We start from the raw sequence: 18,511 nt of genomic DNA, 5'->3' as shown, positions 1-18,511 counted from the left end.
AATAATCAAAGAATCATTTTCACGGGTTATGTGTCTTACCAAACCCTAATAGCCCTCAAATGGGTTATAAGATCTCATTTAATGGTAAACACTTTCATCTTCAACCCCTAATTTAATTTCCCTCCTTTACATGTTCTTCGTTGCTGGTCTATCATCTCCATCACCGGTTAACTTCCGATACTAACAACCCCCGTCAACTACATCAACGCCCCCTTTTCATTAGACAAATATTTGTGTTCATGTTTGTTCATTTAAAAAAATCAACATGCTCGTGTTCATTTATGTTTGTTCGTTAAAATCTAAAAAACATACACATCTTAGCGTTAAAAAATATAATAATAAACTAATATATATGTATTAAATTAAAACAAAAATTACGTTAAAAAATAAAATAAATCATCATGAAATAGCAAAACGATTAAAAAGAAAAACTTAAATAAACTCCGGAGGATCAAACTAATAATATATATAATAGCATACCAAATAAAAAAAAGATAAAAATTATATACTATGTCACTCGATCGATCTTTAAAACATTACAAAAATAAAAGAAAAAATATAAAATGTGGAAAATCATTATTCATAAAAATAAAAACATAATAGTGTTTGTTGTTGTTGTGGTTTATTATATATATATATATATATATATATATATATATATATATATATATGCAGCAGTTAAAAGTAGAAAGGAGATTTGGGTGCCAATTCATTCATACGTTGGATGTTGATGGAAGGAGTAGTTGTGAAACTCCCTCAACTGATAATAAACAACCACCAGCCTTACAATTATAATTATTATCTACCCAATCGAACATCTTCTCTCAAACTCCTCCGCTTCAGTTTCCCCAAATCTTCTTGTTCATATTCAACAGCAGCAGCAGCAGCTTCTCTCTCTGTCTCTGTTCCGGCACCCGTTTCTTTAGGCCACGCTACCCGACCAGATTTTCATATTCTCCACCAGGTAAGCTAATTACTTCTTCATCTTATTATTATTATTATTATTATTATTATTATTTAAAATTGGTGGAACTGTAGTATTCCAATTGGACATTTCTGGATTTTTAAATTCCTGTTGCTTAGTTTCCCTCAATCCACTCCTACTGCACACAATCTCTTCAAAATATCTATCGGTCTTTTTTTAACTCTTAATTGTCAATTGTTAGTGTTTCAAGTCTTAATAATTAATCACTTCCTACTTACTACCTACAATTCTTACTCTTTTGCAACTTGGAAACAGCTTAGTGGTACCCGGGAGGAGACTGTGTATACTCAGTTGTTACTATGTATATTAAATTATAAATTCTGCATCATATTAGAATTACCGATATCCCACCGCGATAACCTATATCTCAAATATCGGCCTTAGACATATTTTTCCGCATTAGTGCTGAAAACCTAATTCCTCGGGTAAATTATCCATCCAATGAAGTTAGAAAAAACCCTACCCAAAATAAATAGCAGAAATTCAAGTGGAATGTACCTGAAATCAAGGAAAAGCTGATGGAAACAACACCACACGTTTGTGTTTGTATTTGAAGACGACGAGATCTTTGGCTTTGGGATCTGATTTGTTAACAGGCCTGCTAACTGCAAAGATGCATGCTCGTCATCATTTGATGAGGTGGAAGTATTTCCCTCAATCCAGCAATGCTCAATTCCACTGGTACTGCAGCCATTGGATGAGAATCTATTAAAAAGATCAATGGTGCTTAGGCTCGGTAACTTGTCCATTCCAAGAGGCTCCTCCAAACTTGACATTGCAGAAGCAATACAACACTTCACACTGTAAAATGTGAGAGAATATTCTTTTTAAAGATATATTAAAAGGCAGCAAAAATTTCAGGCACGTAAATCTATGAAGAAGCAGAACATTTTCAAGCTTAGATTCATTCATTTTGAACTTTTTTCCTTTGACTCGACTCACTAAACTTGCAGGAGTGGATATTTATGCTTTAGAAAGAAACATTGTGTTTGCAAGATTATATTAATGTTCTGAATGAGCAATACATATCACGTATTTAAAACTCAACTTCCTTTAAACATATTTTTCTTCAGCTAACAAAATAATAATAATAATAATTATAATAATAATATTTGCAATTACTGATTTGTAAATTTTAGTGTTTGAACATAAAACCAGAGCTTGAGCTCAAAGTCCCACAATAGAACGACTGAGTCTGAACAATTGTGTCAAAACTATAAGGTTCCAACATAAATTAATAAGCATCATATCCACTCGCTTCATGTTTAAAAGCTCAATAAAATACTTAAGAGAAAATACTGCAATGCCAAATGCTATAAGCATTCATGTTGCCAAAACAATTGTAATCAAAACATACATAATCTAGATGCACAAACTATGCAGTCAATATCGGTGCTCTAGCGGTTGTCCGACCTCTAGTAGAATATCAGTACCTATAATATCGGCAATATTGACCACGATATCAGTCTTTTTTGAAGTCTTAATTGTCAATTGTTAGTGTTTGAAGTCTTAATAATCAGTTCCTACTTGCTACAATTGTTAGTGTTTTGCATGGAAAGAGGTTATTTTGTTAATGGTAGCCGGGAGGAGAGTATTAAATTGCTATATATATATATATATAAATTCTGCATGATATTAGAATTACCGATATCCCAAATATTGGTCCTTGACCGATATCTAATATTTTTCCGCATCAACTGCATAGAAAATAATAACACTAGATACAATATTCCTAGGCAAATAACAGCACATTTCTATTGAACAAGTAAGGTCAATGTCAAGATATAATGCTCTGGAAATGACATACACGAGCCACCGACAATCGAACCTACTTTCTCAATGTAGCATTTCACAACATTATACTTGTTCCTCTAAACATTTAACATCTTAAATTACCTAATTTATCCAACTAAGGTCAATGTCAAGGTATGACCCGTTAACGCGACACTAGTTGAACAGGTTAGTTTTTGGTATAAGTGGGTTCAGGTCATAAACGGGTCAACACGTTAATGACACAATTAAAAACGTGTCTAAACAGGTTCAACCTGGTTGACCTCATTTATGATACGCGTAGACACATTTCTTATTGTGTTAAATAGGTTAACAGGTCGACATGGCACGTTTATGTCCCGTTTTATCAGAACAGCGTTGTTTCATAATATATTAGTATATTATAGTTAGATGGGATTGTATTCTTTTGGTTACTGTTGTTTAGTCGTGTTACTTGTGTCTTTTTTTTCTTCCTAATTGTGCTGAACTTGTTGTGTCGATCGTGTTATTGAACTGGTCAAATTTAATCTGTTAAGCGTATGGTCTCATTCATGTTATCAAACTGATCACCTTTTAATAGCGTTAAATGTGTCGTGTTGTGTAACCCGATTATTAAACAGATCCATGTTAGCGTTTATGAATGACATGTTCAGTTAAACGTGTTCGGGTTCACTAGTTGTGTTAAACTTGTGTTATTATGGATAGATATTATGAAATATCATGTTATGATCAACGTTTATCTTGCAGAAGGTAAACAATGGATCAAACCTCGTTTACTTAGACAATGCAGCAACCTCACAGAAGCCATCAGCTGTGATAGATGCTCTTAACAATTATTATAGATCATATAACTCAAACGTGCATCGTGGGATTCATTTCTTAAGGTATTAAAACACCAATTAACTCTCAACAGTTCATTAACAATCATATATAATTATGTTTAAAATTAGTGCACGAGCAACGGATGAGTATGAAATGGCAAGAAAAAAGGTGGCAGCTTTTGTAAACGCGTCAGAATCTAGTGAAATCGTGTTCACGAGAAATGCTACTGAAGCTATCAACCTTGTAGCTTATTCATGGGGACTTTCTAATTTAAAAGCTGGTGATGAGGTGTGTTTTTTAGAGTCTTTTTATTTTAATATCCTTGAATAAAAACGTTAATATTCTTATAGTCGGCTTTATTATCATTACCTGCAGATAGTTGTTACAATTGCTGAACATCATAGTGCCATTGTTCCATGGCAAATTTTATCTGAGAAGACTGGCGCGGTTTTGAAGTTTGTTAGTTTAACAGAAGATGAAGTCCCGGATACCAAAATGCTACAAGATTTGCTTTCCAAAAGGACTAAACTAGTGGTTGTTCATCATGTCTCAAACATGCTTGGTATGTATATGTTACATGCATCGTCTTTGACCAGTTTTGGTTGCAAAAGTTTTTATCTGTGTGATGTAGATGGTGTGATATTTTAAAATTTTATGTAGCTTCAGTTCTTCCAATTAAGAATATTGCTCAATGGGCACATGATGTTGGGGCAAGAATACTGGTGGATGCTTGTCAAAGTGTACCACATATGGTTGTTGATGTCCAAGATCTTGGCGTTGATTTTCTTGTTGCTTCTTCTCACAAGGTGAATTAGTTTCACTAAAGGTTGATCCCAGCTATAGTTGTGCATGGGTCGGTTTGCATCAGTTGTAAGTTCGGTTATGGTTTTACCATTTGGACTTGAATTTTTGGGCCTTAAAGAAAATGTGGCACAAAATAATGAATTTGGGCATAAATCTTTTTGGTAATTGATGGTTACTTGATTATTATGCATTTGGTCTATAATATTTGGATTACACTGTTTATTAAACTCTAAATCATTGAGATTTAAAATGTAAATTCATACATTAGGTTCAATTTTTTGGTCTCTATTACATGCATAACCGTAACTGAACTGAATGTTTGGATTTTACGAAAATATAAAACCAAATCGTCGGTTTTTGTTAGGGTTTGGTTATTTTGGTTTCATGCACACTCCTTCCCCAATCACCTTTGCAACTAGTGTGCCATACATGGTTATACTATTTCAATAATAATTTAATTATTTAATAAAATGATTTTGATTGAAAATGCACCGGTTGAGTTTCAACATACCAAATATTTTTAGCTATTATTTATTTTATTTTACCATTTGGTCTGTTAGAGATACAACATAACCTGAATCGACTCGTTCATAAATAATGGCTTGAAATGGTCACTTGTAAAATATACATATTCGATGTTTATGAATTGAGGGATAAACATGCTTCAGATGTGTGGGCCTACAGGCGTTGGTTTCTTATATGGAAAGAGTGAACTATTGGCTTCTATGCCTCCATTCTTAGGTGAGTCAGCTGTCAGCTTTATATAAACATCAACCACTTATAATACATGAATTTAATCATACAATGTTTGAGTGCTGCTTTATGGTTAATAATGCAGGTGGCGGGGAAATGATTTCTGACGTTTTCCTGGACCATTCTACTTATGCTGACCCTCCATCCAGGTTGGCTGACTCGATCTATTATATTTATAACCTTGTTACAAACTTTTGACTCTTGAGGTCAAAGTAGTAATAAATGCCTTTTGCGTCAAGCATTAACATGGACCCAGCTGAACTTTGATCCTTGCATCTTGAATTTATATTTATGATGTTTCAGATTTGAGGCTGGAACACCTGCGATCGGGGAAGCTATTGGTTTAGGAACAGCAATTGATTATCTTTCTCAAATTGGCATGCAAAAGATTCATGATTATGAGGTTATTTTCATCTGTTCAGTTCTTGCTTTGATATTCATATTCTTTGTCTTTATACAAAATAACCGAGTTTTCAAATATTAATCTATTTTAACTTAGTAATACCTAAGTTTGGTAAAACGGGTGGTTGGGTTGGGTCGGGTCAGGTCAGGTCAGTTAACGAGTTAAAACCGTGTTCAGGTCAAACGGATCCTCTTTTAAAATGCCAAATTGGTTTCGGTCAAAACGGGGTTTGACCAAATGGTCTCAGGTTGAAACGGGCCTTTTAGAAAATAATTATAGGTTCTTTCTGAAAATCTGAATTTGGTTTAGGTCAAAACAGGTTTTGACCAAAATGGGCTCGAGTTGAAACTTGGTTGTTTTAGAACAAAGAAACGGGTCCTTTTGAAAATCCCATCTGTTGCAGATCAAAGCGGATTTTGACCAAAATTGGCTCGGTTAAAACGGGCCGATTTAGGAAAAATGAAAAAAATGGGTCCTGTTTGGAAATGCTAGTTTAGTTTGGGTCAAAACGGGTGTTGTTGGCCCATTTTATAGTTTAAGTAGACCCAATCAGTCTATTTAGTGAACAAACAAAAATTACCCAAATCAATCATGTTTATGAAATGATTGCCAGGTGTAATTTTACCTTAAATCATCATTTAATTTTGTTTAACAGGTAGAGCTGGCTAATTACCTTTATGAAAACCTTCACGCGATTCCCGGTGTTCGTATCTATGGACCGGCCCCTTCACAGACGGTTCATCGTGCGGCTCTATGTTCCTTCAATGTTGAGGGGCTTCATCCCACAGATATAGCCACTTTTCTTGATCAACAGGTAACAAACCAATAAAAACAACTTTAACCTTAACATGAAACCAAACACTCAGATTTAGGGATGATCTTGTTTTGGTACAGCATGGAGTAGCGATTAGATCCGGGCACCACTGTGCGCAGCCACTTCATCGATACCTAGGGATAAGTGCAAGTGCGCGGGCCAGTCTTTATTTCTACAACACGAAAGAAGATGTTGATGACTTTATTCGGGCACTTAATGATACCATTGGTTTCTTCAACTCTTTCAAGTAAATCTTATTAATCTACAATGAAATGTGTTCGTATGTGAAACTATACATGTATTTACGTATTTGGATATTCTCTTGTGATGTATCAATTTATTTTATTTTATTTTTTGAAAAAGAAACTAACATATATAATGAAAATAAACATAATAGTATCGTGTTAGAATTGTGTCCAAACCTATACAAATCTTAAATGTAGCGAAGGCGATCACTTCACATACATAAGTCCAACATTTATGAGTTAGTTGTATACTAAGTACAGGTAGAAGTTAAGAAAATCCTTTTCGTCTATTGCTCTCATATAAGGGTCCATTGCCCTACATCGTGTTTAAGGGTGTAGTCATTTTACCACAGTAAACGGGGTGGGAATGTTGTACATTCATGACTCATAAAAGTTAAAACAATTCTAAAGAGACCGATTGGTTAAATTTTGAGGCATGCATAGGTGTTTGGGATTGCTTATTTTAGCTAACTTATATCTTATTAATTTTTGGGAAAAAAATTAGGTGCTCAGGATTGGTTTTGTGAGGGGGAAAGTTGATAAGTCACTTTTATGACTTATTAATTGTTGAAAAAGTAACAAGGAGCTAAAATGAGGAATCCAAAACACAGCCAAAGAACGAACCCATGAGACAGACTTTAGCCCATGCAAACAAAGGTAGCCACCACCTTCTGCACAATAAATCAACACATCCACTCACCACATCATGTAAGATGACACCCAGGAGTTGACAAGAGCGAAATCGCAAAAGTGTTTTTTGAGTGTAGGGTTTATGTAAAAGAGAAGTGATTAGCAATATCTTAGTTAAAACATAAAAGAGAGAACAAAATGCTTGAGACACGCCTTTTTTTATATATTTAGGTAGGGGTTACGTAAAAGAGTTGCAGCATCTGTGGAATTTAAATGCAAGGTCCAATACACAAAATATCAGTATCATACATGCACCAAATCAGATCCACCTCCAGTCTTTATCCTCTATAAATTAGACCCTTGAAAGACAAAATTTTCTTTGGAAAATAGAAACAGAATAAAAAAATTCAAAATTCAAAAACTGTTAATTTTCCTTGAGTTTTTGCTTGCTCATTATGGAATCAAACAAGTAAATGATTCTCAGCCATGATCTTGTATTGGTTCACTAACGCCGTAGTGAAGGAAGCAAGCAATCATACATCCGCTCCATGCGCGAAGTCACCATTAGCTTATGTGCAGTCTGCAAGTTTGGCTTCCCTAAATCACTGATATCCTGCCTCAAACTGTCCACATAGACATAATGCATAAGTACATATGTTTATATACACATAAAAAGTGTAAACACTTCAAGTTACATAATAAATTTATTTAAAAAAAATGCAGAAGCAAACTAACCACTGCCATTCACCGGTAGCCTTTGCTTGCGCCTCCACTGCTCTATAAAGGCGGTCCAAGGTATACAAAACCAAACCATACATACATTGAGCATCCTTTTCCTGCAACAGCAAACCAAATTCATTTTGCACGTTAATATCAATAACAAGTTATTGGTAAACAATAATGAAAGAGTAGCATTTACCAGCCCCTGGTCAATACGACTCTGGAACTGCATAATTCTCTTCTCAACTTCTGCTATTAATAATCTTCTTTGCACCCGAGCAATTCTCCCTTTGCCTTCTGCCCTAGTGTCCTGGAAACAAAAATTATAAGAAAATTGGTAAATGTACTATAGACTATTTGCGTGCTAAATATAAAATATAAACAAAATATATATTTTTAGCAGACCTGCTTGAACCATGCACGTAATAACATGAGAACAACAAGCGAGAGAAAAAACGCAGGTAAAGCAGCAAGGATAGCAAAGTTAATTTCGTTAGCCCGTAATATCTGGTTGAGTTCAAGCATTGCCCTATTTGTAATACCGTCATTAGAAACACATCGTACAATTATCATAAATGAGAAATTATGATTGCAACTTACGTTTCAATATCAAGTTTTAGCTTCTGAATCTGTAAATTGCAACCAAAAAACAAAAACAAGGTCAGGTGACATAGTTTGAAATTAGGGGTGTTTATGGTCCGGTTTTGACGGTTTTGACAGTTTTTGGGTCAAACCATCAACCAAACCATTAGTACCGGTATTTTATTAATCAAACAAGGGTGGGAGTATGTTACTTGAATAAGCATTGCACGAGCAAGTTCACCCCCAAGAAGATTCTGAAACGGCTTCCAGGGTTCTAATATATGGGTCATTGGGTTGGTGGGTTGACCAGTTTAAAAGACAGGTTAATCAAGTCAACCAAACACGACCTCTGTTTACTAAACGGGTTATATATAACAACCCAAAACCTGACTATTTCCGTTCAACCTGAAATTGATCCGTATACTTATTCATGTCAAAGACACCCCATTTAACACGACCACAACCCCTTTAACCCATTTATCAAAATAAGTCAAAAGGGTTGACAAGTCAGTGGTTGTAAACTTGTTAAATGGGTTAACGGATTGTAACAAATGGGTTAAATGGGTCACGAACCAGTTGGCATGTCAGCCTGTTTAATTAAATGGGCTGGAAGGTTGACCTGTTAAATAGACACGTAAAACGGGTCAACCCAAATACGACCCGGTTAACCCTATTTATCTAAACAGGTAAAATAGATTCAAATACATAATACCTGCCCATTACTATTTCAAGCATTTCCTGATCCGATGCATTTTCTGGGAACTTTTGACCTTTTGTCTGCTCACTAAACGCCAACAACATTCTGCAAAAAAAAAAAAAAGATTCATAAAAAAACAGTTTGTTTCAACCGACTTTTAACTGTCTAACTAACCTGTGTAGTGAGTTAGAAGTTAATTGCACCTCTTCAAGTTCCATCACTCCCCTATGCCTTTTTCTAAAGGTCTCAAAAAGCTCGTCTCTTATAGCTATAAGCTGAAATAAAATGATACAGATTATTATTGCGCAATAATATCATATTTGTGATCACAGATAACATGATAAATCTTTTAGAAAGTTAACTCAATAGACAAAAAAGTCTTACCGGTTGCTCTACATGGTCAGTCATAAAAACGGTTACCGACTCTTTTGCATTCGAAATCCAATTATCTATGTCAGAACTCCCGGTCAATCTACTATGACGGAGAAGCCATAGTGAAAAGATTGTAATTCCAACCGCACCAACAGTGTAGCGCATCCAATGTTGGGTCATTTTTCTTGGCTTCTGGTGTTTGGCAACCTAAGATAAAACAATAGCATGCATAATCTTAGGGTTTAGGGATTAGAATTTAGTAGGCTTGTACACGAACCGAACGAACACGAACGCAGCATGTCAATGTTCGTTTGTTTAACTTTAACCGAACATATGACCAAACACAAACACTTAAACGAACCGGGCTTTGTTGTTCATGTATCGTTCGTAAGAAAATAAACATGTTTGTGTTTGTTCAGGTTCATTAGTTAATAGTATAAACAAACGATTCACAAACATAAACAAATGAACATAAGTTAACTTAGATAACGAAAATAACTGAATTAAAAGCAATTAAAAGTAAATGTGAACAACAATGTGTTGGCCCTAAAACCATACTGAAACTATAATAAATTCAATGGGCCTGTAAGCATTTACATGTATTATGTATATAAGTGAACGTAAACGGACGAACTTAAACAAATGTAGACTAACATATATGAACGTAAACGAATGAACAAAACATGCGTTTCATGTTCGTTCGTTTAACTAAATGAACAAAATTCCACATGTTTGTTTATTTATAAAATAAGCCGACATAAACAAATTTCCTGCCAAACAGTTCTGAAACATAAATGAAGAAACGAGACGTGTTTATGTTGTTGGGTTAACTAAATGAACAATTTCTCTTGTTCATATTAATAAATAAACATAGTCAAACTTCCTGCCAATCAGTTCGTGAACTGAACAGTTCCCTAAACATTATGTTCATTTACAGGCCTAAGGTTTAGTGTTTATGGATTAAGGTATAGATATTAGGGCTGAGGGGATCAATCAAAACCATAGCCTTTAGCATATTTAGCATTCAATAGAGTATATTAGGATTCAGTTATTAAAGTCAAGGGAGAAAGAGAGCAACATGATTTTGAAAATAAATATGCAAATAGAAAGTATGAAAAAAATACATTACCAAGAGAGATAAGTATACATCAAGCTTGCTTAGATTCAGATAAATCAAATTAATGTTCTCTCTAATCGCGCAATCAGTCCACTGAGACCCTTCTTGGTTTATACCAGGCAGTTTCTCAAACAACAAAGGCGCCGAATAACTCCCATCAACAGAAGAACCGGGCTGCATATTCAACTGTAAGTTTAACATACAACTTGTACGTAGGCGTATGAAACTATGAATTTTAAACTAAAATGTTAAATTACCTGACGTATCGCACTAACATGTTCAATTGATGTTTCCAGTTCTGAAAACAAAGCATTTATCGTTCTTAGTAACGAAGTCACCGACTTCTCGGGCTCCTTCAAGATCTGCTCCCCAACTTTGTCAACTTCCACATAGACCTGATGAATTGGAAAAGACAGATTGATTATTGACAGGCCATCAAAAAGGATACCTGATTCAACAATATTATTCAAAGTGAATGCAACCGTAGTACCTGTGCTAGAAATGTAGCTAATGAGTATCTTAAACTAGTTAAGACAATTATCCTCTCGGATATATGTGCAGTAGTAAGACTGTGCATGCCAGTACCATGGAAAAGGTAATCATGTAACAGCTGTCCGGAACCATCAAGAAAGGCTTTAGGGCCTCTTTCGAAGACCATGAAGTAAGCTTTCTGAGAAGTAGATCCCTCTGCTCTGGCTTGCAAATTGAAGAAAATGTGTTCCAAAATGTCTCCTAGAAGAGGCTGGATGCATCTGGAGTCAGCCTGGAATAAGGATCTATATGTATTAGTATTAAGAATAAGCAGATAGGCAGGTAATAATAATACTTGTAATGGTCAAGAGACGCTGTGGCCAAGGGCAGCGGGAGAGAGTTGTCTTCGTGAAGTGGAAGGGATTGTAGAGGATTCTGGAATAATATTGGAACAAGGATGACTTTGAGTTTGAGTTTGAAGAAGAAGAAGAAGAAGAAGATTGGAAGTACTGGTTTGATGATGATGATGAACAAACAAATTCAGTGTTTTTACTTTTTAATATCTTTTAGATTTATGTTGAAAGATGTTTTTAAAAGTTAGAAGAAAAACGTTTTCAAATTATAAATCTTTTTTGTAAAAATACAAATATAAAATATTTAAGTCCTAATTCGGATATACCTACTCGACCTAATTTGACTTGTCATATGTTTTATCCCAAACAAATTGTTTAGAAACCTTTCAAACTAGTCTTTTGGAGGTTGCTAAGGGCCGATCCATGTCCGGAAGCCGGTTGAAAGCTCTTCAACATCTAAGCGCCTTTCTTGGCGTTTGAAATCCACAAATACATGCCCAGGGAACGAACTTGAAAGAAAGATGATGCAATCTATTATTATGGTGGTGTGAATTTAGATTGGGCTAATAGTTTAAGGTTGCAATTGTAATATGTTTGTATATAAAGGAGTATGAATGAGAAATGGTATCCATGATTTGAGATTATAATTATACCATATATAAATACCATACTGTAAACCGTGAAAACTGGTCGGTTCAGCCCAACCGACTTGGTCAGTTCAATTTGTGAAAACTGGCCGAACCACATCGTAAACACCCCGAGAACAATTGATGGGCGTAGGAAAAACATATACCTTCAACTCAATGGTAAAGTATCATTACAAGATGATATGAAGTTCATACCAATGTTTATAAATATAAAAACTGGATCATCAGTAGATCCTAAAAGGATTATTAAGCATACATCAACAACAAACATCCATACTCAGATTATGCAGTGAAACTAGATTGGTCTGCAAGTGAACCAGCAGCATCTGCTGAAGATGGTTCTGCGTACCATTGTTGATCTGCACGCGTTAGGAATGTAGCTTCTGCATTAACAACACAATCATATGTCAGAAATATGGATCAACTGAAGAACTTATAGATCAAAGGGGTGAGAAATCTTGGCTTACCCGAGAAAAAGACGTCCTTATAATCTTCTTCATCGTATATAAATTGTGGTGGATCCAGTGAACCGACCCCTACTATAGTGCTTCCACTGCAAAATCATTATGATAATGATAACCAAATAATATGATTATTTAATGTAGCAAAAATCATTATGCTTCATTTTTATTTCATTAGAGGTCACAATTCTTAGCATGGGTGTTCATAAACCATTGAAATTGTCCAACCCAACGGCCAACACGGTTGCCAAAAACTGTCACCTGACAAATTAAACGAAATTATCGGTACCTTCCAGACATAAAAACAGCATCATATTTTCCACGGCCCGCAGCGATTATGCGTTGTTTTAGTCGTTTCAGAGATGGAAGCACTTCAAACGCAGGTGGTTCTATGGTAATAACATATGTTAAGTGATATTAATCAACTTTGATGGCATGCCACATTTATAATATAAATAAAAAACTTCATACCCAAATCGTTTACACAAACGTCTTGTGATATTCCGTTCTTTGATATCTTCTCCAGCAAGGTTGACGGGTCAACGGTACTTGATGCATCTAACCGGAACCGCTGATAACATACATTTCAATATTTGATTATTATTGTTATACGTAGATGTGACACTTTTAGATCCGTTTAGTGATCAACAGATTGATTTGGGTTGTGTTTCTATCTCAAATCGGTCAAATCAAAAGGTCAAAAACAAAGGGGAACAGGTCAAGGGGTTGAAAGTAATCTAAAGTCCCTTTTTAAGGTATTAAACCTACTAGATCGTTTTTCCAGACTTTAATTATGAGAACTATTTGGTTTTTCTATTAAAAATTGGATTATTGGATTTAAATAATCCCACCTTTAATGAATTGGCCAATAATAATCCCACCTCCGGTATTTCCCGCTGGCAGTCCCACCTTTTCAATGTTTTTTGTTTTATAAACCAGCGTTAAAAAAACTTAACGGGGTTAAGTTTTTGATGATGTGGCAGGTGACTTGGCTTATTTAAATCCTACATGGCTTTTCCGTTTTTTTTCCCTTTTTTTTCATGAGGGCAAACTGGTCATTTTAATCCATTTAGTTAAAAACATTTAAATAATTAAATTAGATTTTCTTAAAAGATTAAAAACAAATAAACTTGATTTTTAAAATAAAATGTAATTAAAATATTTCTAGATATAACCCACCGTCTCCAACCTCCCGTCACCGTCTTCCCCACTCCACCGCTGCCACCGTCTCCCAGCTCCACCGACGCCACCATATCTCACCTCTACTGCAGCTAAAAACCCGTTAAAAACTCATCAAAACCCAAACTCATCTTCCTGCGTTCGTTCGTTAGGGTTTACTTTATTCGAATCTGCACTGCACCAACACCAAGGAAGCTCGCATGGCTCCGATCTCTGGAAACCGCACACACCGGCTGCGTCTGGACCTGCACGTGGCTCCTGTCCACCAACCTCCTACTCACTGGATCTCTCGATGAGTCCGTTAAGCTCTAGAATTCGGACGACCTATCACTCGTCCGTACCACTGCATCTACCGTCTCCCACCACCACCGACGACCACAACGAACCCTTACGATGGCTATTAAGAAATCCATCTACTGATTCAGGCAAACACAAATCGTCAAACTCTCGCCCTAATTCCTAAATTAGCCCTAATTAGGGATAAGCTTGATTCATGGATCGATCGATATGAAAAAAATTGAAGCCAAAAATTGAACCCTAGGCATAGTTCTGACTTAACCCCGTTAAAAAAAAAGGGAAAAGCCATGTAGGATTTAAATAAGCCAAGTCACCTGTCACATCATCAAAAACTTAACCCCGTTAAGTTTTTTTAACGCTGGTTTATAAAACAAAATACATTGAAAAGGTGGGACTGCCAGCGGGAAATACCGGAGGTGGGATTATTATTGGCCAATTCATTAAAGGTGGGATTATTTAAATCCAATAATCCTTAAAAATTAGCCATTTATTGTTTTACAATTATAAAACGGAAAAAAAAGAGTTTGTATGTCAACCCGTTTTGGCCTGAACCTGTTTCAGCCCGCACCTTATTTGACCTGTTTCATCCCGAACCTAGTTTGTCCTGTTTCCCGGACCTATTTTGACCCATTTCAGCCCGAACCTGATTTGACACATTTCAGCCCAAACCTAACTTGACCTGTTTCAACCCGAACTTATTTTTGACCTGTTACAGCCCGAAACTGTTTTGACCCGTTTAAGCCCAAACCTGTTTTGACCTGTTTCAGCCAAAACCTAGTTTAACCCGTTTCAGCCTGAACCCGCTTTGCCCCGTTACCCAATTCGCATGACCCGCCCATCTTGTCACCTCTAATCACAAGACAAAAATTACCTTGTAAACTTCAGCTGTGGCACATGCCTCGGGAGGCTTAATCAGAACCATTGGCAGGTCGAAAGGTACCGGTGAGGGTATATCTTGGACAATCTAACATCAACAATGTGACACACAAATCAAATTACACACAATATATTTACTTGAAATTAGCATAGTATTAGACTGTGTGTAGTGCTTTAACTAAAAAGTGAACCCCTCCCCCCCCCCCTGGGTCACTGCCACATAGGCATGGGGGGGCCTCACATTAACTTTTCCATAAAAACGCATAATTGTTTAACTAACACCACGATTATTATATAATTATTTTTTTATAAAAAATGTGACATGAACATGACCCCACACCCCCTTGCCAATGGCGCTCCTTCCCTTCTGCGCCCCTCACGCCCTACCCATTTTGGTGTTTGGCGCCTTATGTGGCTGACATGGATAAGGGCGTTTTAGCCCATTATACCTAGTCTTAAAAAAGAAAACAGTAAATTGATCATCTGTTAATTTAAATGGATACGTACCTCACCTCGACCGGTGCAATAGGCGGCTCCATTGGAGAAGAAGAACGGGACATCTGAACCGATCTCACCCGACCATTCTTGGAGTTCTTTTTCAGTGGCTAGACCGCCACTGAACTGGTTTGCTGCCCATAGTGCAGTTGCAGCGTTACTACTTCCGCCACCAAGCCCCGCCCCGGTTGGAACTCTTTTATCAACATGAACCTGCCACAAAATATCATAAGCGGATAAATAATAATAATAATAGAGGTCGCAATTTTGATACATGTGGTTAGAGTTTACGGGTGTAAATGAGCCAATATGGTCGTGAGGTACTCGAGATCAGCTGGTTAAAAGCTAGAATCGAGCCGAACTTAATCAAGCTTGAGCCAGAGTTTCACTTATCAAGCTTGAGCTGGCTCGTGAGCCTAAACGAGCCATTATTTATGTAGTTTTTATTTAATATTTAAATCCACATTTATATAATAGTTATTATATATACAATTATAAAAATAAGTAAATAATATATATTATTATCTGCATAAAATTTTAATTAAAATATATACATGTATATAAATAATTATAAATGTATATAAATTAGTTAATAAATAATAAACAAGCTGAGCTCGAGATTGAAAAACTACTCAGGAGCCGAGCTCAAGCTTTAGAAACAAAGCTCGATACGAGCCTATTGCGTATATAACTTTGATTTAATATAATCAATATTTATATAAAAAATATTATAAATATAACTATATAATATATATTATGATACTTAAAAATTACAATGAAAATATATATGCATATAAATAAATATATAAAATATACTTAATAAATGATAAATGAGCTCGAGCTTGTAAACTACTCACGAGCCAAGCTCAATCTTTAGAACTAAAGCTCGAAACGAGTAGAGCTCGAGTTCTCATAACCTATACGAGGGAAGCTCAACCTAAGCTCGGTTCATTTACACCCTAATTCAGAATAGTCAATCCAGATTGTCTTTTCTTTAGCGGGTCAAACTGGTAAAAAAATAGCTTAAAATAAAAACAGGTCAAAAGTTACCAAAGAACTTTCTCTCTCTCTCTCTCTCTTGTATAAATGCTCATAAATCATTTTGTTCACAAAATAACATCACAAGACAACAAATTATTTACTACGAAAACTATTATGGGAGGTTAACATCAAACAAAAATTATATAGAATCTAACAACCAGAAATTCATTATTTCATCTAATTTTGCACGTCTTACCCAAAAGAATTTGTCACTTCCAGTCTTCTTGCGGTATAAATTCAAGGCCTTTATTATCTACATGCACAAAATATTTCATAAAACCATTAAACACGTGACACTAAAAGCACAAAAGAATTAAAGATTGATGATTTACCAAATTTCTTTCATCAAGTGGGATTCCAGGCACATTGGTTGACAATCGATCAGTAGATGTTGATGGTGACAAGGAGAACTTTATCTTATCACCTAAACTGATTACCTAAGGGTAAAACAGTTCAGTTTTCAACACCAAAAGTTTAAATAAACCTTCAAAATATAGAATAAAAGATCAATAAGAAACAGCATATTATACAACTTACATGAAAGAGAGATGCCAAGTCGTGAAACCCGTCTGGCCTCTTACTCGTTATTCTTAAAAACACATTTATCTGCATTTTGAAAAGATTTCAAAAGCCAGTTCATAAACAGAGTGTTGCATTGACTTTTGAAGTCAAACTGACTTCAACTTTAAAATGCATATAAAATTATATTCAGAACACTTATATTAAATGTACTAATATGTAGTGTTGTAAACATCGCTAGGCGCTACGCAGGCGGTGGGGTACTGACTAGTGATTAATAAGGATTAGTTGGGCGATGGGGTACCGATTTGAGTTGTGAGAACTCGAATGAACTCCATTAAACAGTAACTTAAAAATAATCATATGTATTATATGTAAGTTACATCTACGAAAAAAAAATACATTGATTGACTATACATATATGATACATACGGGTATTTTTTATTTTATTTTTGATTTGTTAATAGAGTTCTTTCGAGTTTTCACAACTCAAATGATCTAATAATTCCTATGCACACACACATTTTGTATGTACATTTTGTAGGTTTTTACCAACCTTAGCATTTTAAACCCTTGTTTGATCATGTTTTGTTGCTTAAAAACTTGTTGATGTTTAAAACTCAGGTTAAATTAGGATAACATGAAACGCATGGGAGGGAGTAAGGAATTAGGCATAAATTAAGAAACATAATAAAAGAAAAGGAGAAGATGTAAAGTAAGTAAGTATTAGTAACCTTGCAAGGAGAAAAGAGGGAGAGTCTAGACAAACCAGCATTCATATCCACCTCATCAGCTAACCTATTTAGCTTCTCATCTAGATTATACACTATCTGAAACAACAAACTCACTTATAATATTAATAATCATCATCATCACAAGTAAATTAAATTAAATGAAGGAAGCATCAACCTCCACTTGCTTTCTGGTATCAGATGAGGCTTTGACTACTAGTCGATTTCTTGAACCAAATTGAAGAGATGAGAAGCGTTTAGATTGATGGTGATTGGCCGTGAATTTGGATGGGAACAGATTAGAAGCGCCCATTGTCGCCATCGATTGAACTTCAGAGACAGACTGACACAGAGATTATTATTATTATTATTATTATTATTATGGTGGGAGAGTGGGTGGTTAGTTGGTTGGCGGAATCAGAATTGGGGGTTAAATGAAGATTCTCAGCCTCTTTATTTTGACTTATAGACATCTCTTCTATATATATATATACACTCCTCTCATCTCATCTCATCTCATCTCATCTCATCTCTTTTGGATTGGTCCTCAACGTCAACATTCTACTCCCTTATTATTATTATTATTATTATTATTATTATTATTATTAATATCTATAAAATTTGAGATTCACATATGCATCTTTACTTTATTATATTTATTATTTACATGTGAATTTTAATTTTTACACCATGGTAATGCTTTTAGGTGGATAACTTGTTTCTATTG

At 35.2% G+C, this 18,511-nt stretch overlaps 3 protein-coding genes across 3 annotated transcripts; 1 reads left to right on the top strand and 2 right to left on the bottom strand.

The window, feature by feature from the left end:
- Positions 1 to 730: 730 nt before the first annotated feature.
- Positions 731 to 6,689, top strand: LOC143589142 (cysteine desulfurase 1, chloroplastic-like). The gene is made up of 10 exons (XM_077069985.1): positions 731 to 964; positions 3,503 to 3,639; positions 3,706 to 3,865; positions 3,953 to 4,139; positions 4,238 to 4,383; positions 5,050 to 5,122; positions 5,220 to 5,283; positions 5,438 to 5,537; positions 6,193 to 6,351; positions 6,432 to 6,689. Exons 1-10 carry the CDS (start codon positions 731 to 733, stop codon positions 6,600 to 6,602), a joined length of 1,431 nt encoding a protein of 476 aa, XP_076926100.1. The 3' UTR covers positions 6,603 to 6,689.
- Positions 6,690 to 7,544: 855 nt separating this feature from the next.
- On the bottom strand, positions 7,545 to 12,285 carry LOC143589144 (protein DGS1, mitochondrial-like). The gene is made up of 13 exons (XM_077069987.1): positions 12,205 to 12,285; positions 11,205 to 11,477; positions 10,972 to 11,109; positions 10,727 to 10,888; positions 9,610 to 9,804; positions 9,400 to 9,500; positions 9,213 to 9,330; positions 8,741 to 8,791; positions 8,547 to 8,575; positions 8,352 to 8,475; positions 8,146 to 8,256; positions 7,962 to 8,062; positions 7,545 to 7,849 (listed from the first exon to the last, which is right to left on the bottom strand). Exons 1-13 carry the CDS (start codon positions 12,283 to 12,285, stop codon positions 7,732 to 7,734), a joined length of 1,602 nt encoding a protein of 533 aa, XP_076926102.1. The 3' UTR covers positions 7,545 to 7,731.
- Positions 12,286 to 12,309: 24 nt separating this feature from the next.
- Positions 12,310 to 18,108, bottom strand: LOC143589139 (4-diphosphocytidyl-2-C-methyl-D-erythritol kinase, chloroplastic/chromoplastic-like). Its single transcript, XM_077069982.1, has 11 exons — positions 17,963 to 18,108; positions 17,788 to 17,883; positions 17,072 to 17,140; positions 16,867 to 16,971; positions 16,731 to 16,787; positions 15,506 to 15,706; positions 14,994 to 15,086; positions 13,118 to 13,217; positions 12,936 to 13,035; positions 12,653 to 12,738; positions 12,310 to 12,568 (listed from the first exon to the last, which is right to left on the bottom strand). The coding sequence occupies exons 1-11, from the start codon at positions 18,104 to 18,106 to the stop codon at positions 12,468 to 12,470; spliced, it is 1,152 nt and encodes a 383-aa protein (XP_076926097.1). The 5' UTR covers positions 18,107 to 18,108; the 3' UTR covers positions 12,310 to 12,467.
- Positions 18,109 to 18,511: the final 403 nt, after the last annotated feature.

This window comes from Bidens hawaiensis, unplaced genomic scaffold (assembly GCF_021521415.1).
Source record: "Bidens hawaiensis isolate Kalapana, Puna unplaced genomic scaffold, B.hawaiensis_p1.1 tig00037240_1, whole genome shotgun sequence".
Classification (NCBI taxonomy): domain Eukaryota; kingdom Viridiplantae; phylum Streptophyta; class Magnoliopsida; order Asterales; family Asteraceae; genus Bidens; species Bidens hawaiensis.
Note: the sequence above shows the minus strand (reverse complement) of the source record. Positions and strands in the feature narration are given on the sequence as shown.